This window comes from Acanthopagrus latus, chromosome 1 (assembly GCF_904848185.1).
Source record: "Acanthopagrus latus isolate v.2019 chromosome 1, fAcaLat1.1, whole genome shotgun sequence".
Classification (NCBI taxonomy): Eukaryota; Metazoa; Chordata; class Actinopteri; order Spariformes; family Sparidae; genus Acanthopagrus; species Acanthopagrus latus.
Genome location: NC_051039.1, coordinates 181,450 through 202,584, shown reverse-complemented (window position 1 = coordinate 202,584; position 21,135 = coordinate 181,450). Strand labels below are relative to the sequence as shown.

The following is a 21,135-nucleotide window of genomic DNA, read 5'->3' as shown; positions in this document are numbered from 1 at the left end:
ACGGGAAGAGAGAGTGTCTGCCGCAGTCGGCAGGAGTTCAACATGAACGTGCCTGTTGGTCTGGTACAAACCTCCAGCAGACACATCCTTGTCATGTCTGAACTTCCTGTAAACGATCCAGCAGTCTGAAACAAAGACAAAGTGAAACAAGCTGATCCAGACTGAGACCACCTGCTCCCACTGGAAACACCTGTAACACACTGACACGCTGCAGACAAACTGCATGGAGTAGAACAGGAAGTCAAACAAAGTAATAGAATGGAGAACCTGTTAAAATTTTACAATAAAATGGTCTGTGTAGACTACTAATGGTTCATCCCATCAAATAGGAACAGGAAACCATGCAACTACAGACCTGTTTCAGGTTCTGAGGTTGTTCGCCCTCACATCGTCTCTCAACCCATAAAATGTTCAGGAAAAGATGAAGACAATTTTTTTTGAGAGTCTGATCGCAGCTTTGAACAACAGAAACTTAACAGAAACAGAAAGTTACAGGTCATATGATTGTCAGTGAGAAGTACAGGAAGTCATCGTGTGCTCGTCAAACAACCTTTATTCACCCAGAAACAAACACAAACCACCACCAACTATGTCAACAGAAATATATCCCATCATTGATAAACAGGGACTGACCATGCCAGCATGCAGCCCCACCCCCGTTCTCTGACTGGCTGGCTAACATTAGAAAGATAAACTGAACTGACAACATTAACAAACAAACTGAATCGTTCCTGTCGGATGGCTCCAAGGCCTCCGTTACCTGTGTTCCCATGGTAACAGCAGGGATCCATTTTAACAAGCTGCTCACCTATGAGGTAAACAATTCAACAAACAAACAACTAACAGGAAGTGACTCTGAGGCAGATGTGCTATGTTGTTCATACATTTTTGGCACTTAATTAGGGAAAAAAATGGGGCTACTGAGCCCAACAGAACTGTGCCGTTCTTCACTACACTTAGTGTGAAGCTAACATGCTAACATCTACAACAAAATGTTGAACAATCTTCTTCTGTCCCCAGGACAGCTTCCACATGAGCAGAAATGTTTCCTGCTGACAGGACTTGTTGGCACTGCTCACTAAAAAAAACAGACACATTGTTAGCCATGAGCTAACAGTTGTGAGGTTTCAGCAGAGTGTGTTATATGGTGGGGGGGATGTAGTGTGTGGCCATGTGGTGGGGGGGCGGAGCTGTGATATAACCGACCATATGGGCAGTGTTGGGGGCGGGGCAGTAGACTCGTGGGGCGTGGATTCCAGTCGGCAAGGCCCCCCAGTGGGTGGAGGGGGGGAGGCAGGGGTGGTATGAGGAGTGATGGGAGAGGTGGGTGGGGTGAGGGTGAGCAGGATGAGGAAGAGGAGGAGGGGCAGAGGGCAGGTAGGCTGTAGGGGGTGGAGCTTCATATGGCAGGTGCATAGGTGGGTGAGCTGGCATCTGATCTGGGTACAGGAGGACAGGGGAGGGGGTGGAGCCTTGGGGGGCAGGACTGACAGAGGAGGAGCCCTCAATTGAGGAGGCGGGGCCTGAGGATAAAATAGGAGACAAAACAAATCAGAATAATTAAAGGCTCCACCTACAGTGATGTCACCAGAGTCACAGGTGGACTGAGGAGGAAGATGATGAGTGCTGGACTCATCAGTACTCACCGCCGCTGCTGTGTCCATCTGCCTGTCCCTCTGCTGCCCTGCTGGATTCTGGGTAGGAGGAGGGAGACTGATGGGGGCCCCGGGCTGTGTCCGGGTAAGAAGGAGGGGCAGCTGGGGACAGAAGACAAGAACCGGGTCAGTCGGTCAACAGGAAGAAGAGGTTCGACTTCAGCTGCTGATTGGGGACTGGCTGCTGGCTGAAAGTAAACTACCAGTTCATTTGTTGCAGGTATTGGTCAATCAGTGAAGATTGAAGGTCTTACTGTGTAGGGGGGGCTCCTGGCTGAGGTACGGTGTGTAGTGCTGGTAGGGGTACGGGTTCTCAGGTGAAGTGGCAGGGTACGCCGCCTGCTGCTGCCAACAGGTCTGATGGTACCACTGTGAAGAAAAAGGATACACCTATAGCTCAGACACACCTGAGGTTTGACAGCATGCATTAAAGCAACAGGTGTGAATGTGTGTGTGGGATCCTTCACTCTAGATGTGACTGAAGCTGCTGACTCTCACCTGGACGCCGAGGTTGAAGTAATACTGGAGGACTCTGCAATCTATACACACACACGTGCGTACGCGCACACGCGCGCGCACACACACACACACACACACACACACACACACACCAATGTGGGACAGGACTCTGCAGCAGGTCATGATGTCATGTTCAGACTTCAGACTCATCCCAACTGAAAAATGAGTTTCCTTCCATGACATGTTGGTGTTGTTAACCAGTCAGAGCACAGAGTGCCCCCCGACGTCAGTCACTAGCCCCGCCTCCCACTGACATCACACAGGTCATGAAAGTCAGCAAACTGTTAATGGTTGAAGATGAACGTGTTTTCATCACATCACTAATCTGAGACAAGCCGCTGAAGTGTGAACCCGATATGTCGACCTTCAGCGGGATGACCTCTGACCTCTGGGTAGATCGCTGCCGTTAGGGTCGTAGGAGTAAGGGGGCGGAGCCACCACGGTGCACAGGGCCTCACCCAACTCATTAACCAACCAGGGAGAGGCAGCTGGGATCGCCATGGCAACTAAAACAGAAACCACTACATCAATATAGCACTTACTTGTGTGTGTGTGTCTGTGTGTGTGCTTGTGTGTACCTGATCGTGTTTGTGTGTGTGTCGCTGGTGGCAGGTGAGCAGCTGCAGGAACATGTGATGATGGAGAGGAGGGTGATGAGGAGGAAGAGGAGGGTGATGAGCAGATGACTGCTAATGGCTTCACCACCTGGAACACACAAAGACATACAAATGCGTAATATTTGTGATGAACACCACGAGCCAATCAGTGACTGAATCAGCCTCTGACAAATGTAAACATGGCTGCTGTTGTGTTTGTTCTCTTGTTACATTTTAGTGTGTGGGGTTGTTTTATAATGTGTTGCGTTACATAATATTCTAATGTGTTGTGTGTACTGTCATCATTGTATCCTCTGCTCTGATCATTGTATACATTACATCCACCTGCTGTGTGTAGCTGTAGTTCATATCTGGTCTTGATGGAGAGTCAGCTGTAGCTCCTTCCTGCTCATCCTTTCACAATAAGAGAAAACATCAAAGACACAGTGGGAACTCTGAGATGAATGACAGCACATGGGAGGGTTTTAGAGGTAATTTCAGATTTCAGGGGGTGAGTATCTCTCTGTATGCTGACGACACTCTTGTCTTTGTCCTCAGAGGTCCTCAGTCCAGATTTAAATTGAACCAGACATCCTGACAGGTGATGAGAGCTGGTCATAACTGTTTTGAAATTACTCCTACAATCACCTTTATTTCATAATAATAAATGTCATATCATGGCTGGGATCTTGTTGTTTGATCACGTTTTATTTTTCCTGAACGTCTGGTCTCTTTGTGGCTCCGACTTGGACCCCCAAAAATGCTAACCTGAAAGAGTATCAAAGCAGTTGTTCTGTTGTCAGAGCTCAGGTATGTTACCTGGTTGGAAGGGGGCTCAGCAGCAGTGTAAACACCTGAGGTCTGGTAGCCCTGATCTGCAAACATTCACATGCACACATAAGTCCTTCCCTGCCTTCAGACACATACACTGAAGCTGTGTGCAAAGATAACGGTACTCACCCCGAGTCATGTAGATGTAATCCTCTGTGTACTCCGCTGAAGAAACACACATGAATTGTGTCATGTGTTTACAGACAAAACAAAATCACTATCAATCAAACTGGACACTTCCTCGAGAACTTTCAAAAATAAAAACAGGGGCACTGGGAGCTTTTCAAGTGAAACATTTAGAAATTGTTGTGATGTAACAGAGATGAAAGAGGTGAGCAGAGCAAATAAACAGTGTGGAGCAGCAGTGATGTGACAACATGCAGGTGACTGAGTGAAGGCTGTGACTTCCACCTGAGTACTCAAAGGACACATATGTTCCTCCTCACCCTGGTCCTCGACAGTGCTCGCGTCCTCCTGGTCCTCCTCTGATGAACAGACAGGGGTGTTTCCAGGTGGAGGTGCTGGGGGGAGGGGCCCCGAGCCTCTCTGAACCCTGTAGGAGGAGCCCGAGGGGGGAGGCGGGGCTGGCGGCACAGCCTGACCCTGAGGGAGAAGTCACATCCCGTTACATACCGAGTAAATGTTTGTATGATGCCGTCTCTGTCCGTGTCCACATCACAACAATCTGTAGACCACCACAGACCAGTTCCATGCAGAACATTCACAGTGTGTCAGACTCGTCTTACAGTCGGCCCCCACTGATTCATTCAAGTTAACTTTAACCCTGACATCACAAGCTCCAGGCCCAAAGTGATCGTCAGAGATACTACATCTAGTTTTCCAACAGTAAAATCCAACAGTGTCCAGGAGCTTCTATGATTCTTTCAAACAACTTGGTTCAGTTGTCAACATCGTGTTTGAGTCGCCAAAGCATTTACTATCCATGTTCAGATTTAGTGTTCCACTTTAAGATTTTAATTTTTATGTTATTTAGTTTAGAAAACATTTACAAGCTGTGAAATCTTAATTGCTGGTAATTTGTTTGTTTAATTTGTTGTTTTATGAAATCGCATGTGTTCTTGTGGTTTTCTCACCGTCAGTGGAGGGAAGACACCGTCACTGCCATCATCCAGCTGGTAGTAGGCGATAGTGGGGTCCAGATCCGTTGTCTCGTCCACAGTTTCCGTGGAGAACCCAAACTGACAATCTTTATTCAGAGCTGCCAGCTGACGGCGACTGCGACTTTGCACACAGACGAAAGACAAACAGCTGGCTGACACTAATAAGTGCTGATCAACTGATTACTCAGATACAAGAGGCACCATCACGCTTTAAGTTGTTAATGATGTATAAAATGTATACAGAATTTTAAGTGGTTCTAATGGCATTAGTGAAGCTTGGTTACTGCAGACTTCTGCCAGATGGCAGTTTTCAGATCAGCCAAGTAACTGTTGAGAGATGTGTCATCTCCTCTCAGCAGACTGATGTGTGCTGCTGCAGTTATTCTGGTGCCAATGACAATAAGTCTGCCTCAGGAATCTTCAAAATGCTTCATTGCTTCAAGTGCAAATAACATATGCACTTCACAGCAATGCTGACGTCTTAGATCTGGTCTCTTTCTCTGGTCTCACAATATATCAACTGTTCAGCCTCAACCTCAATATCTCTGACCACCTAACAGTCACTACGGATATCCACTTCCCCCTCCCCATCCCCAAAGACAAACACAAAATATCCTTCACAAAACTAAGGCCCATCTCCCCCTCAGCTTCTGGTGAGTAAAATGCCTCCCCTGCTGCCTGAGTGGGAAATGGCTGACAAACATGCGTCCGTGTGTCTTTTTCTTTTGTGTTTTCTTTACCGTGGCCTGAAGGTGTAGTTCTCATAGTCATGACAGTAACGTCTGCCAGGGTGGTAATACGTCAACTGTGGACCAATTAGGTGACGGTTCAGGAAACGGGAGGAGCTTCTGACCAGAAACCATGAGACAGGTACACACACACACACACACACACACACACACACACACACACACACACACACGTGTGCCAGTCAGGAACTTATTAGGTCATTTTGCTGGACAAACTAAATGCAGAGGTTTTCCAATAACTAACAGACAGGTGGATACCAGGCATTAAAATTCTACCTGGTTGCTCCATAGCGAGGGGGTCTTGTGGTTGGGTGGTGGTGGTGGTGGTGGTGTGGGGGGGCGTATGGGTCATAGGTAAGGGCTCCTGGTGATGGGGGCGGGGGTGGGCGGGGGTGACCTGCTGGTTGGAAGCGGGGGGGCAGGCCAGAGGGGGCCGGGCCTCCATAGGAGGACTGAGGTGTAATCAGCAGCTCAGCCCCCTTCACTCCGCTGCTGCCCCGAGACTTCCTGAAGTACCGATGGCGGTGATGACGTTGACCTCGAGAGTCCAAGTCTGACAGGGACAGAAAAAAACATTCACAGAGACACAGACAAAGTCCTGTGTGCTTCAGTAGCCAGAAAATGGATGTTACAGAGACTCAGGAGGACGTTACAGAGACTCGGGAGGTAAAGTTGTCATCTTTAAGGTTTTTGAACTTTCACGATGGATATGAAAATACAAAAGACCAACAGGAGGAGAATGAAGTAGATGAACAGAAACTGTACCGAGTTTAAACATACCCAGGTCTCCTTTTCTAGTTGGAGCAGCAACGTTCCAGGCTGGAACTGGATTCACTGGTTTTAGATCAGTGAGAGGAACCAGGTGCCTAACACACAGAATTAGAATTAGAAATAAATGGTCAGCCCTGAGTCCGACCCTGTTCACGTTAATTATTGAACCTTGGGGATTATGATTAGAGGAGAAGAACATAAGACTTTTGTGTTTGCAGATGATGTGCTGCTTTTTATTACAAGCCCAGACTCAAGCATTCCTAAATTGATGTCCCTGCTAAATGAATATAATTCATATTCTGGATATAAACTAAATATTCAACAAAACGCAAACCCTTACATTTAATTATACTCCCCACCCAGATACAAAAGCAAAATATAATTTCAAATAGGACTCGCCCGAAGTATAAAATGGCTATGGCCTCATTAATAAAGAGATCAAATCTGACATCTCTAGATGGACCCTCCTCCCACTAGATATGAGCAAATAATAGAAATAATTAAAATGAAGGTGTTGCCACGGCTTCTTTATCTCTTTATCAGTCATTGCTTCGAGAGGTACCCCAAAAACAATTTGATGAGTGGAACGCATGGATCTCAAGGTTCGTTTGGAACAGTAGAAGACCTAGAGTTCAGTTCAAGACACTGCAGCTGAAAAAAGAGAAGGGAGGAAGAGCTTTACCATGCTTTCAGGATTACTGTTACGCTGCACAATTGAAACCCTTGGTATACTGGTGCGCTCGACATTATGAATCTAAATGGAAAAGCTTCCAATACAATGTATAATAGGAAATACAAGCCAAACTAAAAGACATTATAACAGCTTGAATTGTTAGACTTTATTCACTCTTAAGCTATGGTTTAAGGTTTTGAGGAAGTTACAAATAGAGAAACAGGCCAGGGTCTTGAATTGGGTACCATATAATCCAGAATTTGAACCTGATAGATTGGACCGGGGGTTGGATTGAAATTTTTCTTTTGTTAATTTGTATCTTGGTAAAATACTGGAAACAGTCCTACAGAAGGATAAATACTTATTGACGATACTTTTGGTAAGTAGTAAGAGAATTATAACTAGGAAATGGTTGCAACTTAACATCCACTTAACATCTTGATTAAACACTTTCTCGGCTTCTATGTGAGGAGGAGGATCAACAAGGATCAAGGGTTCAGACTGTTTCAGGGTTCAATTTAGAATGAGGATTAGGTTGTGAAATACTTCTCTCCTAGCTCCTCGATGAAGACGGTGACAGCTGATGAATGCGTTCCTACTTCCTGGATGAAGGCGTTGTAGTACTTCCCTTTTGGCTCCAGACGCACCTGAAACACACAAAAGCTAAAACATGTAGATATTTGAGGTTGAAACAAAGAAAACTGTATCTTTCACTTGTGTACACGGAGCTCAACCAGAAAAAAAGCCTTGACTTCTCAGTCAGATTTGAATCCTAGATATCAAACATGTTTTATATATTCGTCTGGGCTGCCCAGATGATCAGGAGCAGTTCGGACTGGATCAGTTCACTCCTCACATCACCAGATAATCTGGGCTGACCTTCAGGACTGACCAAGCTCTCCCCCCACACTTCCCCTCTGATAGTACCCTTCCTGTAGTTTGAGGCTGGGCTTGGAGATCGCCAGACAATCAGAGAGAGCTTGGAGTACGGACGGAACCAGAGGTGGGTCAACATCTGATCAGGATCCTTCTGGGCGCCTTTCTTTAAAAGGTCTTTCTGGACACACAAATGTTTGTAGACTTGTAGACTTTCAACATTAACTATTGTAATTTCAGGACCATAAGATGCTACTTTTTTCACACGCTTTGAATCCTGCGGCCTAAACAATGATGTGGCTAATCTACAACCTCATCATTGACGGGCTAACGGACTCCAGGGGGCGTTCTAGCAGGACGCGCAAGAGTGAGACAGGTGGAAGAGATAATGCGCAGACGAAGACGCTAGTTGGATTGTGTTTTGAACAGTCATTTTGTGCATCACGCACACACCCTCATGAAGAAATGCATATGATGCACTGCTACGTGATGAAGAGGACAAAACAAGCACAAATACACCTCGAGACAAAAGTGACATTGAGGGCGACAATGAAAGGGAGACTGAGAAAGTGTGTGACGAAGTCATTCTGAGGCTGCTCAATTCCGACACTGAAGACAACGACTACAGTGGTTTTAGTGCACAGGAGGAAGATGAAGATAGCGATCAGTGACTTCACAGTGAAGTTCAGTTCCAAAAATGAAATAGTTCATAGTTCTTTTTTTCTCAATATTTTGCTGCAAGCTATTATTTTTCAAAATTATTGCCACAGCCCATATAGAACCACAGACAGCAATTATTTTATCAGTTTTAACACTGAAACTGCAGCTCTCCGACAATATACTGCAAAACTCGGTTGACCTATATTTAAATTTAGATTTTTTATTCAGATTAAACATTGAAATTATATTTTTACAAGAGAATTAAATATCACAAAGTTCACAAATACTGCTGTAAATCTGGTCGAAAGTAACATTAAAAAATTTATCTTATTCAAGAGGGTTATATAGGGATGTTCAGATCAGGTTTGTTTTACCCTGATCCCAATCTGAGTCCTTCAGTTTTTAGTATCAGCTGATACCGAGTCCCGACCCAATACTCAGCCTTACTAATATATTCCTGGATAATACAGCTGTGTTAAGAAACAAAGTACCTGCATCCAAGCTGTTCCTGAATAGTTTTTTTTAATTTTGTTAAAACAAAGTAAATACTTTCATATGGCTCTTCCTTATTCTGCATCTGCTATTAGAACATTAGCCTCCACCTTCCTTGTGTTAGCAGGTGAGTGTGTGACGCTTTATTTGTCGTAACAAATGAGCTGCCCCCCCATTGCAGATGTTACATGTCACTGCTGGACTGTTTTCGCTTTCCAATTAAGTCATTTCCACACTGCAGACATTTTATCCACAGGTTTGCCAGAGTAACGATATGCACACGTCTGCGTTCTGCCAAAAATTATGCTTGGACTGACTCTGTTCCACCACCTTAACGGTAGTAAATACTAAGCTGTATTTTTATCATTTGTTTTGAAATATTATAGATCTGATAAAAAATAATGAGAATAATTAGACAAGTTCATATATCCGATCTTTGATCAGAAATTGGGGCCGATCAGGTGATCGGATCAGGACATCCCTAGCTTTTTTTTTTAATACATGTTTTATTGCTAAATGTGGCAAAAAGTTGCTGTTTATTTTAGAATCCACAACTTTACAATTGGTGCCCCATAGTCCAGCTGCTACTGGGAGATGAAGATAGCTACTGTATGCCGTTAATGTGATTTGGGTGGTAGAGGATCTGTTTTGGCTCATCGTTGTCGTGTCTCTTGATTTTTTATCCACTCGTGCAGACCTTGAAAGGCTCGCCGGGTGCTTTAGTTCAATGTACCATTTCAGGTTTGCGGTTGACGTTGTTGATGTCTGGAGCTGCTTCTTGAAACCCGGCAGGTGAAGTTTACACTAAAAGGTCAGACTGTTCCCACCTGGATCATCACTGACCTTTTCATAAAGTTGTTTTAAGTACCCATATGAAGATGCCATATGAATGGTGGAGGCAGTCTGAGGTGCTGCTGCCTTCATGTGTTTTTGTCTCCATGCTTCACATGTTGATGACACATGTGGCGGTGTGATTCTGTGGTGGCTGATGTTACCAGATTGGGTGTTTTTCCGCGACATATTAAGGCCTCGATGGAAATCTGGCACTCTCTTGAACAAAGTAAAACTGTGAGAGAACGCTGTTCACAAACGCCAGAGTGACTGTGTTCACAATAACGTTCAGATGGAAATACAGTACGATCAGTTCATGTTTGCCCAAAATACGAATGAGTTCACGAATGATCGTTCACTGAAGGTGTTCAGGCACAGCACTGGCAGCAATGATATATCTCATCTGACCTGGGGCTTTAAACTTGAGAGTTTCCAAATAGTTTAATCACAATCTTTACTGCTGAGAAGATCCTAGGCAAGAGAACAAACATTTCAAATATGGGCAGTTTTACACACACAGCACACACACACACACACACACACACACACACACACACACACACACACACACACACACACACACACACACACACACAGGTCCTCTTCCCATTAAAGCAGAAATGGACAGTATCTGCTCACGTTGTTTTGTCCATCTTCAATTCATTTAGTTCTTTATTATTTTTATCAATCATCAAACACAAACAGCCTTTACTTCCCCTTCTTTAATTCACCTTAAAATTATTCAGGGAAATATGACATTAATGTTAACTAACATTTGTGATAAACGTTCAGCAGGAGCTGGATGTGCTTTGTGTTTTTTACCTGACACTTGTCTCCCAAGAAGTACTGCCGCCCTGCGAACACCATGTAGTCCGTCTTCTGCATCTCTGTCACACACAGTACACAGTGTAATGGACCAACAACGTCACCACTGTAACCACATTACACAGCTATCAGTAATCTGATAACAGAGTAAACATCTTCATGTACAGGTGTCAGCATCAACAGGTGTGTTGACCTGATGCTCAGGTGGGTGGTTATTGTCTGTTATGTGAAGATCAATCAATGTTGTCACCTGTGAATATATGACAAGCACACCTGCTCATATCAAACAACAGCCAACAATGTTACTCACTGACACTGTGAATGCCATCTGATTCTTAATTCAAATGCAAACCTTGAAAATAACTGATGCTATTAATTTATCCTCAATCTGTTCAAAGACAGGTGTGTGTTACCTTTACAGGTGTCCTGCCAGACGTCAAACTCCAGGTTTCTGTAAACTTCTCCATCCAGAGACTTCATCACTTTATAGGACAGAGACAGTCTAGCAGGGGGCGGGGCCTCTACAGGAGGCTGACCAATAAAAACAGGATGAATCACATGTTTCTGTACACGCATGTCAGACAGGTTTTTTTTATATATATATATATATATATATATATATATATATATATATATATATATATATATATATATATATATATATATATATATATATATATATATATATATATATATATATATATATATATATATATATATATATATATATAAATAAAAACACACACACACCTACCTTTGTGTCGTCTGTCACAGCTCGCAGTCTCTCCTCAGCAGCTCCGCCCAGCTCCACCTCCTCTCTAAGGAGAGGACAAACATACACACCTTTCCAGCCAGTATATAATGATGTCATCATACAGGTGAAGCTGACACAACAGTGAGGTGTCAGGAGCTCCAAATTACCTGAAACCATACATTAAAAAGTGTGTGTGTACCTGTGAGTGCGGTCCTCATGTGTGTCATAGCCGATATCGATGTCACTACACATTGATGGGCTGTTTCTATAGCGACGACCTCCAACCCTGAAGGCCTCCATGGCCTGACAGAGCTCTGCCTCCTCCACCCCAAACACCTGAGTGTAGAGCAGCTCATAGAGCAGAGCTACACACACACACACACACACACACACACACACACACACACACACACACACACACACGAATGTCCTTATTTTTATCTTACAGTGTCTTACAAAGATTGAACCGTGTCAGAGTGTAAAATGTTGCATTGTTCCTGTCAATCATTCTGATCTGCCAATCAGTGATCAGTACTCACACTGACACAGGGCGGCGGAGGCAGGATAACTCCTTGGGTAAACAATGTCATAGTGACCATTGATGGAGCAACACAGCGTCACCTAGGCAACACAGAAGACTGACGGTCAGCACTGACCAATCATGTCCCAGTGTTTAAGGTCATTTAAATATTTAAGTCTGTACATCACCTGTACTTCAGTGTACCTGTATGGCAGCATTTAAACATTTAATCTTCTTATTGAGCCAATCACAGTTCAGCCTGCTGATCATTACCTTGTCCACAAAGTCGTCCTCTGAGATCACCGTGGCTGGTTTCCCAGGGTAACGATAGATCAGGAAACAACGCCTACACACACACACAGGCATGCACACACACACACACACAGTGGAGACATCCTGATAACAGAACAAGTGCAGGCTGAGACTAAAGCAGTTGAGAGAAGCTCACCTGTAGAGCTGTGACAGAGCCTTTATCTCCACCTGACCCACTGTCTCCTGAAAACACACACACACACACACACACACACACACACACACACACACACACACAAACACACACACACACACACACACACACAGCACCATGCTCACACTGTTCAGCTGTCAGTGGACCAAAGGGTCAAAGGTCACAGCAGCTCACCTTCGGGTCCTCCAGACGTTCCAGGTATTTCTCAAACGAACCTTCAACAAACTGAAAAAGAGGAGAGGCGAGCTGACTCAGACACTGTGACGTTTGATGCTCCAGCTCAGACACACTGTGACACATGGGCGAGGCGAGGCTTTTTAGGGCTCCAGAACCCCTAAAACTTGGAGTAAAAAATGATGTTACTCTAAAATCTCTGTTTGTCTTTAACAAGGTTAAATTATGTCCAAAACATACTCTGTAGTTTGTAGTTTAAAATGAATATGTTAAGGACGAAAATGAAAACACCCCTGCTTAGCAAATGGCATCATCCTCTTCTCATGCACTACTTGTACACCTCTGTACCTGCACCGCTCTGCAGCACGACACGCAGAGTGAAAATCTGTTTAGTGGGTTAGGGTTAAATCTGTCAACTAACTCATTCAAAGCAGATCCACCAAAGAGCCTGCAATTGTTGCAGGAGGTTATCTCAAGTGTCAGTGTTTCCTCTATATGCATTCTGCTGCAGGATTTTCAGCGCTGGGGGCGAATGGCAAATTTAAGTTGCACACAGTGAAAGCACTACACCATAAGTTATATTGAAATTGATCATTATTGTCATTACTGCTATTTGTATAGTTTCTATAAGTCACCATTTAAGTTAAGTGACTGAAATCCCAGTGTTGAGATCCAGCATTAAATTACTTAGCATAAATATGTTAATACAAAATAACTGCAATATCTCCCATGTCATGTGGCCCAGTGACTCAAAACCAGCGATAGATAGATAGATTTTAGTAGGCTGGACGAATGAGACACAGCTCTTTCTACTGTACTTTAGTGCTCCCTCTATTGTATATGAATATTAATATGCATAAATTATGATTTTTTTTCTCAATAGCTTCCATGTCATGCAGCCCAATGACTTCTCAGAAAATAATAGTAAAACGTTCTCTAATGCTCAAGAGGTAAACATATTTTCAAGCAGCAACTTCTACACTATTTTGTCTCATGTCTTAGATTCTGATTCTTAAACTCTGAAAAAGATTTTTTTTTTCTTCATAAAAATCTCACCAGTTGTCACCATTTAAAATGTTATTTTTCTAAATTTTCGTCCAGGGGTGCATGTCCCCGAACCCCCCTACTGTTGCTAGGTTACCGACTCAGAGCACCACTGCTACAAAACAATCTCGGAAAACGCTGTTCTAAGAATTTTGGGTGTGTGGGGTGAACTATTCCTGTCTTAGCTGAAGCCATCAACGGGACAAAATAAATGTAAAGAAAGACACAGTGGTGCCGTATATTTTCCTGCTATTTTGGCCTTCGCCATTCATACCTCAGGAAAAGTGTTAAGCTAAAGTAAAATGAAAAAAAGATTGGATTTTGGAGTTAGTTGAACCAATGTTAAAATGATTAAGTTTTTTTTTAAAGTTTTGTTTTTGTGAGGAAAAAAAAAAAGGGTGGGTGATGGCAGTGGGGCTCAATGGGTGCTCAGCACCGCTAAAGCTCTGACCCAAGAATCGCCCCTGCTGTGACGTTTCATGTTGGAGCTCAGACACACTGTGACGTTTATGAAGAGCTTTAATATAATAACACAGAAACATGATGTGAGTTTCCATCATCTCATCCACTCACCGGCTCAAAGTTACATCTGTTGGCTCTCATGAAGTCGGCGCAGTCCTGACGGATCCTCTGGTGATAGTTCTGAGAGTAATACAGCTACACACACACACACACACACACACACACACACACACACACACACACACACAGAGTGATGTTTCCTGTCAATCATGAAGAAATGAGGCAGCCTGTCCACAGGCACACCTTTACTGATTATTGATTATTGTCTCAGACCATTTGAGATATGACATCATAAATTCAAAATGGTGGATTGAAGAGGAGATGCAGCCAGTGACTCTGAAATCTCTCTCTCTCTCTCACACACACACACACACACACACACACACACACACACAGAGCACCGGTCTGACCTCTGACCTCTGACCCCCTCCCCGCTCTGCCCCCTCTCTGACCCCGCTCTACCTGCTGCTCTGCCCCGCTGCTAGCTGCAGTCTAGCCTATAGCCCGGCTCTGCTCACCTGTTCTGACACGGCTCGGAACAGACTGGACGCGTCCCGGGCCACCATCTTCCTGTAGAGGCCCAGACTGCACAGGTACTCGTCCATGTTGACGAAGTACTTCTTCAGGCCTTTCTGCATCCCTCCGCCGGCAGGTAACGGCCACGTCCTCGGTTCGGTCAGTCAGCAGCTCCGCTCAGAGCCGCAGCACGAGCTCCACAGGTGAGTTTAATCAGCCTAACGAGCGCGTGACACCGCTGAGGCGTTCATGCACCCCGCCAACGGTCCGAAATATGAACTGCACTTCAATCAACTGCTTTACTACAGTAATACTTTACTTCAGTACTACTATACTACAGTAATACTTTACTACAGTACTGCTATACTACAGTAATACTTTACTTCAGTACTACTATACTACAGTTATACTTTACTACAGTATTGCTTTACTACAGTAATACTTTACTTCAGTACTACTATACTACAGTAATACTTTACTTCAGTACTACTATACTACAGTTATACTTTACTACAGTACTGCTTTACTACAGTAATACTTTACTTCAGTACTACTATACTACAGTAATACTTTACTACAGTACTGCTTTACTACAGTAATACTTTACTTCAGTACTGCTATACTACAGTAATACTTTACTACAGTACTGCTTTACTACAGTAATACTTTACTTCAGTACTGCTATACTACAGTAATACTTTACTACAGTACTGCTTTACTACAGTAATACTTTACTTCAGTACTCCTATACTACAGTAATACTTTACTTCAGTACTACTATACTACAGTAATACTTTACTACAGTACTCCTATACTACAGTAATACTTTACTACACTACTGCTTTACTACAGTAATACTTTACTACAGTTCTGCTATACTACAATAATTCTTTACTTCAGTACTACTATACTACAGTAATACTTTACTACAGTACTGCTTTACTATGGCCATGTGTCGATTGTGTGTCGGCCATGTGTCGGTTGTGTGTCGGCCATGTGTCGGTTGTGTGTCGGCCATGTGTTGGTTGAGGGTGCTAACAGGACTTCACTCAGAGTCTGAAGTTTTTGTCTTTAAAGTTGTATTATTCATTTACATGTCTGAACAGAACAACGACACCACAGGCAGATTCTATCAAAGTCCAATAATCAGGTTTGTCCTCAGGGTCCATGGTCCTGGATCCTCACAGGACAGCAGAGCAGCGGTCCAGCATCAGTCCTCCAGAGTTGTAGGACGAGAACAAACCCAGTGAGTCGGCTCTGATTTATTGATCAAGATTTGTCAAACACAAACAGAGAACTGCTCCTGCTTCAGTCAACAGTTCATGTTGGAAGCCTCTCTTCCTGTTCAGTGTACCTAAGTACATTATTAAGTACAATTCTGAGGTACTTGTAGTATTTCAGTTTCCTGAGATCCCAAGCTGAAGATGTTGCAGCTTCCCATGGATGGTGCAGTCCTGCTTGACTTCTACTATCATCATCATCATTATTGTTATATTGTTGTTGTTTTAGTGTTATTAATATTCATATCTCAATTAGTAAAGCTGTCATTACTGCTGCAGCATCTCCTCCCTCTCTTTCTCACTGGGGAAATGTTTCCTCTCTGTAATGAATCGAGGAGTTTGGTTTAGACCTTTGTGATATGGATGGTTGTGGCCAGCATCTTGTTATCAGAAGGTCGCTGGTTCAGTTTCTCTGGTCTGCATGTCAAAGTGTCCATGGGCAAGAGAGTGAACCCCAAACTGCTCCTGATGAGCTTGTCAGCAGCTTGCATGGCAGCCGCCACCATCAGTGATGAATATATGAATTACTGTAAGTCGCTTTGGACAACAGAGTCTGATAAATGATCATGTATATGGAAAATGGAGATTAGTTTTCTTGTGAATTGGCGTGATACAAATAAAGATTGATTGGTTGATTCTTTACAACCGTTTAAAAAAAAAATCCTCACTATAGCTGCTAAGCTGAAAGTGTTAGCTTGCACCCCATCTGAAATGGGTGCAGAAGTGTCCGCTCAGATCAGGTTGTGATCTGGTCTGAGATCAGGTTGTGATGTGTTCTCTGCTGCAGACTGTGATCACAGCAGATGAGCTGCACAGAGACATCTGATGTTTTAAATAAAGCCTCAGCTGCTTCAGTTGTTTAGCAGAACGCTGCAACTCTGTTTTACTGAGAAGCTCCAGAACTGTTCTGTGGACTACGACACTTCACCTGACTTTAAGGAGAAGAAGAACTTGTTGACCTCATGTCAGTCTGTGATTGGAGGATTTAAAACAGGATGTGAAATCACTGTGACACTGATCACTACATGTAACTTCTTATAGAAACTTGACGTCATCTTCTTCTGTACTGTGTGACATCATCTGCTGACATTTGTCTGAACTGAGCAGATGTCAGTTCATTACATGATCACTGCTTAACCAATCAGAGCTGGTCCTCCTCCAGGTGAGCTCATCAGAGTCTCTCACATTCATACTCTGGTCCAGCATCAGAGGCTCGAGGCATGTTGATGTAGAACACCTCCTTGTTGACGGGCGGTGGCGTGTGGGGCGGACTCCCCACCCCAGAGTCCGGGCTGGGGAGTGGGTAAGGCTGCTGGGGTGTGGGTGAGTACTTTTTCTCTGTCCGGTTCAGAGGAACTTTGAGTCTGGCTCCACCTCCTGCAGCAGGTCGGCCGTGGGCATCGGCCTTCGGCTTGAACCGCTTCAGCTTGACAGTGTCTTTGGCATCGTGCGTGCATGGCAGCAGGATGGCCACATCTTTGCGAAACTTGGAACTGAGTCCAAAGTAGATGAGGGGGTTATAGAAGCTGGCAGACTTGGCAAAGAGACGAGTGAAGATGCTGGTGAGGTTGGGCACGTGGAAGCCCCAGGCAGACCACATGGACACCACTGCGTACGGAGACCACGCCAGGATGAAGGCTGTGCAGATTACTATGGAAACCTGCAAGACACAATTGATTATTGGACTTTGCATTAGTCCTCAAACATCAGAAGACCACTGAGAGTCAGAGGGAGCCTGGATCCTGTCAAAGGACCATCACCGCACCAGGACCAGGTCTTCACTCTGCTGTTTCATGACAGTCTGTGTGACTCACGATGGTGACGTCTCTCTCGATCTTTCTCTGGCGGTCGGTCAGGTCGCCCTCTGCTGACAGAGCATTGCCTCTCTTCACCGTGTTGATGATGGACACATAGCAGAAGAGCATAATGAGTACTGGGATGAAGAAGCAGAAGATGAAGATGGAGATGATGTAGGACCTGTAGATGCTTGAGTAGGTCGCTTTGGCCCAGTCAATCTCACAGGTGCCGTATCCACGATCTGCAGAGGGGGCATGGAGGGGTCAGAGGTCAGGGGTCAGGGGTCAATGAAAGCAGAGGTAAACAGACTCTTGTTCTGAAGGTTTCCTGCCTTTGTAGCTGCCCCAGCCGAACAGCGGTGCTCCAGACCAGAATCCAGCTGTGATCCAGATGAGCAGCAGACAGACAGACACGCTGGTGCTGCTGATGTGACGCGCTGAAACACAACATTCAACATTCATTGTGGACGTTTCAAATGGTCTCAGCTACAGGTGTCTGTCTGGTTACGGCGCCCTCTAGTGCCCAGATGACAGTTCAGACAACAGACAAAAGCCTCAGCAGGAGGTCATTATTTTAACCAAAAAGGTCAGCTTACCTCGACACAATCGTAAATGCAACCAAACCACAACATATAATTTCACTGGCTTTAATGTAATGTCATGTATGTAATGTGAAGTTTGACCTACATCTATCAAAGACCTGACCAATCAGAAGCCTGCTACATAAATACATATGTTTATGACCTCTGCTCGGGTGGCATCCTTTGATGTAGCGGGTGATGCTGATCACTGTCAGTGTGTTGATGCTGCTCAGACCGAACACCAGCGTGAAGAAACCGTCCACCTGTGGGAGACAAACAGGACAGGTAACAGGTGTGTTCCTGTTCAGGCTCTGCCTCCTTCTAACCATCAGGTCCATTGTGGTACAAGAGGATGTCCTCTGAGAGACATCTGGCTGAGGTATAAACCCTCACCCCTTTTCCACTGGTCAAGTATCCCACCTGAACCTGTTAAGACCAGGCTTTTGTTTGCACTGTGAATGTATAAACTCTGCAGTAGACCCATGTTTTTATCACCTCAGCTCAACTTGGATCTGAACCTAAGACCCGGGTCAACACGTTAAATTCTGACGTGCAAAGTGATGTAAATAAAGAACAAATTTGTTATGCAGTCTTAGGTAATTTTATTACCGGACACAGTGTTGGAGGTGCAGCCACGTTCATTCCTTTCAAAGCTGCTCAGTGGTGTCCTGAAGACAAAGAAGCTTGAGCTTCGACCAACCTTGATCACCGACCAAGCCGGCTAACCTCTGGTTTAGCAGAAGGGTGAAAAGTTATTGAATCATGTGGCTCTTCTATACTTTCCAAATGTTACTGGCCAAAACAGGTTGTGACACTCAAAATAATGTATCCAGGGTTTACAGACGCTTCTCTCACAATGAGTCTGTTGTTGTTCTGCTTATTAACGCTTCAGCTAAAAATCACAGACGGAAATGGGGTCAACAAGTGATTTTTAGGAGGTTGACTGTGCAGACCTGCTAATGTTGGTGGAAAAGTGATATCAGGTGTGCCTCAGGTCTACCTGGCAGGTCCAGATGGAGGTGATGATGTAGCTGCTGTCCTGGAAGACGTTGAAGATCTCAATGATGCCTCTGGAGTAGCCGAACACGGAGATACTGGCGTCGGAGATGGCCAGGTTAAGGGTCAGGTAGTCGGTGGGCTGCAGGGTGGCTCTCTGTCTGTAAAGGACGAAGAGGACGATGCTGTTTCCAAACCAGGACAACCACCCTGAACACACCACAGAGACAGAGACACACAGTGTTTACACCTGAACACACCACGGTAACACAGTTTAAACTGTCAGGCAGCTGTTTCACTAACTTCTCATTCTGCAGTAAATCCTGAAGTCACAGTGATGTCATCACTGATGTCACAGTGATAGACTGTTCTTTGTCACCCTGACTGGCTCTGTGATATTCAGTCTGACAGCAGGAGGATTCATTCTTTCAGTGAGTTACAGAAGAAGCTTGTCTGCAGCCAAGCAACAAAACAGATAAGACACTGTTCTCCCCAGCCACTGCCCACAGAGCAACTGTGGAAACTACACCACAGAAGAAAAGGTGTGTGTAGCAGCGTGTGTTACAGTGTGTTACAGTGTGTGTAGCAGTGTGTACTCACCCAGCAGCAGCAGGTACACTCCGATGATGGTCTCTCCCTGGTCAGACAGAGGAGGGTCTTTGCCCCCTGCCAGGATGAAGCTGTTGTTCCTCCAGGGAGGTCCGTCGGCTGCTGGGCTGATCCCTGACATGTTGGAGAATCTGTGAGCAGTGTGTGAGGAGTGTGTGAGGAGTGTGTGAGCAGCAGCAGGAGGAGGAGGAGGAGGAGGAGGAGGAGGCAGCTGTCCATCTCAGGCAGTTAATCTCAGGTAAATATAGACACCTGATCCTGGTTCAGCTCTGAGCTCAGCAGCAGGTGGACTGGCTCCAGACCAGAACACAACAGGAAGCAGCTCAGAGGTCAGAGGTCACTGATTGTCTCTGATTGGCTGACTGATTGATGATGTCACAGAGACTATTTAAACTCACTGGTTGTCTTTACCATATATACATATACATACATATACACAGACGCCTTGCTGTTAACTGATACAAGTCAGTGTAGTGAACTTTATAAAGCTCCTTCTACACATGTACGGATATATTCAGGAAACAGAGAGGAACTAAAAACAACGTCTGTACAGTTCTCTGAAGATTATAAACATTAACTACTCCTTATATGTTCAGCTTTACAGCTGCTGATGTCTGTAACACTGTTACTGTGATGATACATGACGGTTAGATATTTAATCTGTTTATAATAACCAGATCCTGACATGTAAATGTGATGTCTGAGGGAATAAAAACCACCAAAGTTTTTTGATAATCTAAGTACTAATAATAACAATCATGGAGACAAAAAATTAACAAAGTCTGCAAATCAAGATCAGAAACTGCAGCAGCAGTGAGCTGCTTTCTTTTCTTCAGCAGTACAGAGATATACTCCATGACAGAACATTATAACATATGATAATGTTTACAATAACATTTAATGGTAGTAAAAAAGTAAAGTTGCAGTAGGCTACTATTATAAATATGCACCATATAATAATAATAATAATAATAATAATAATAATAATAATAATAATAATAATAATAATAATAATAATAATAATAATAATAATTATTATTATTATTATTATTATTATTATTATTATTATTCTGCAGTATTTTTACTGTGCAATTACTTTAACGTGAAAAACCATCTTTTTTTAAAATATGAAGTACAGTTACATGTGAAAATACACAACAGCACTCAAAGTACCACAGACAGCTGATGGTAAAATCTGTTTACACATCAGTTTACTTTATAAACTTTATAAAAGTACTTCTCACTGATTAATATTTTTACTTTAGTTAATTTAACAAT

At 44.0% G+C, this 21,135-nt stretch overlaps 2 protein-coding genes and 1 long non-coding RNA gene across 5 annotated transcripts; 1 reads left to right on the top strand and 2 right to left on the bottom strand.

Moving 5' to 3' along the window:
• Positions 1-530: 530 nt before the first annotated feature.
• On the bottom strand, positions 531-14,812 carry alg13 (ALG13 UDP-N-acetylglucosaminyltransferase subunit). 3 transcript variants are annotated; one of them, XM_037102620.1, is made up of 26 exons: positions 14,598-14,812; positions 14,131-14,214; positions 12,514-12,564; positions 12,322-12,368; positions 12,147-12,219; positions 11,893-11,974; positions 11,553-11,718; positions 11,354-11,417; positions 11,013-11,130; positions 10,597-10,661; positions 7,462-7,562; positions 6,252-6,337; positions 5,748-6,024; positions 5,463-5,570; positions 4,696-4,843; positions 4,048-4,204; positions 3,731-3,766; positions 3,590-3,645; positions 3,116-3,184; positions 2,753-2,879; positions 2,561-2,680; positions 2,154-2,194; positions 1,910-2,024; positions 1,647-1,757; positions 1,207-1,523; positions 531-1,078 (listed from the first exon to the last, which is right to left on the bottom strand). In XM_037102620.1, the coding sequence occupies exons 1-26, from the start codon at positions 14,715-14,717 to the stop codon at positions 1,076-1,078; spliced, it is 2,742 nt and encodes a 913-aa protein (XP_036958515.1). In that variant the 5' UTR covers positions 14,718-14,812; the 3' UTR covers positions 531-1,075. The 3 variants fall into 3 exon arrangements, with proteins under 3 accessions (XP_036958515.1, XP_036958512.1, XP_036958514.1); XM_037102617.1 differs by having other exon boundaries at positions 531-1,523; positions 14,598-14,811; XM_037102619.1 differs by having other exon boundaries at positions 531-1,523; positions 5,463-5,567; positions 14,598-14,811.
• Positions 14,688-19,976, top strand: LOC119022118. Its single transcript, XR_005075836.1, has 3 exons — positions 14,688-14,798; positions 15,758-15,841; positions 19,247-19,976. It is a non-coding gene; the product is annotated as an uncharacterized LOC119022118 (long non-coding RNA).
• opn6a (opsin 6, group member a) lies at positions 17,047-20,038 on the bottom strand. The gene is made up of 6 exons (XM_037102657.1): positions 19,849-20,038; positions 19,253-19,458; positions 18,416-18,515; positions 18,004-18,108; positions 17,690-17,913; positions 17,047-17,535 (listed from the first exon to the last, which is right to left on the bottom strand). The coding sequence occupies exons 1-6, from the start codon at positions 19,976-19,978 to the stop codon at positions 17,047-17,049; spliced, it is 1,254 nt and encodes a 417-aa protein (XP_036958552.1). The 5' UTR covers positions 19,979-20,038.
• Between the last annotated feature and the right edge of the window lie 1,097 nt (positions 20,039-21,135).

What these genes read in the sequence shown, in the direction of transcription:
- alg13 (XM_037102617.1), bottom strand. Translation starts at nt 14,717, where the DNA reads ATGCAGAAAGGCCTGAAGAAGTACTTCGTCAACATGGACGAGTACCTG. An exon ending in ACAGATGTAACTTTGAGCCG is followed by an intron (nt 12,565 to 14,130) that starts GTGAGTGGATGA and finishes CCTCTTTTTCAG; the next exon opens with TTTGTTGAAGGTTCGTTTGA. An exon ending in AACTAGAAAAGGAGACCTGG is followed by an intron (nt 6,025 to 6,251) that starts GTATGTTTAAAC and finishes TGTCCCTGTCAG; the next exon opens with ACTTGGACTCTCGAGGTCAA.
- opn6a (XM_037102657.1), bottom strand. Translation starts at nt 19,978, where the DNA reads ATGTCAGGGATCAGCCCAGCAGCCGACGGACCTCCCTGGAGGAACAAC. An exon ending in CCTCCATCTGGACCTGCCAG is followed by an intron (nt 18,516 to 19,252) that starts GTAGACCTGAGG and finishes TGTCTCCCACAG; the next exon opens with GTGGACGGTTTCTTCACGCT. An exon ending in AGGATGCCACCCGAGCAGAG is followed by an intron (nt 18,109 to 18,415) that starts GTCATAAACATA and finishes GTTGTGTTTCAG; the next exon opens with CGCGTCACATCAGCAGCACC.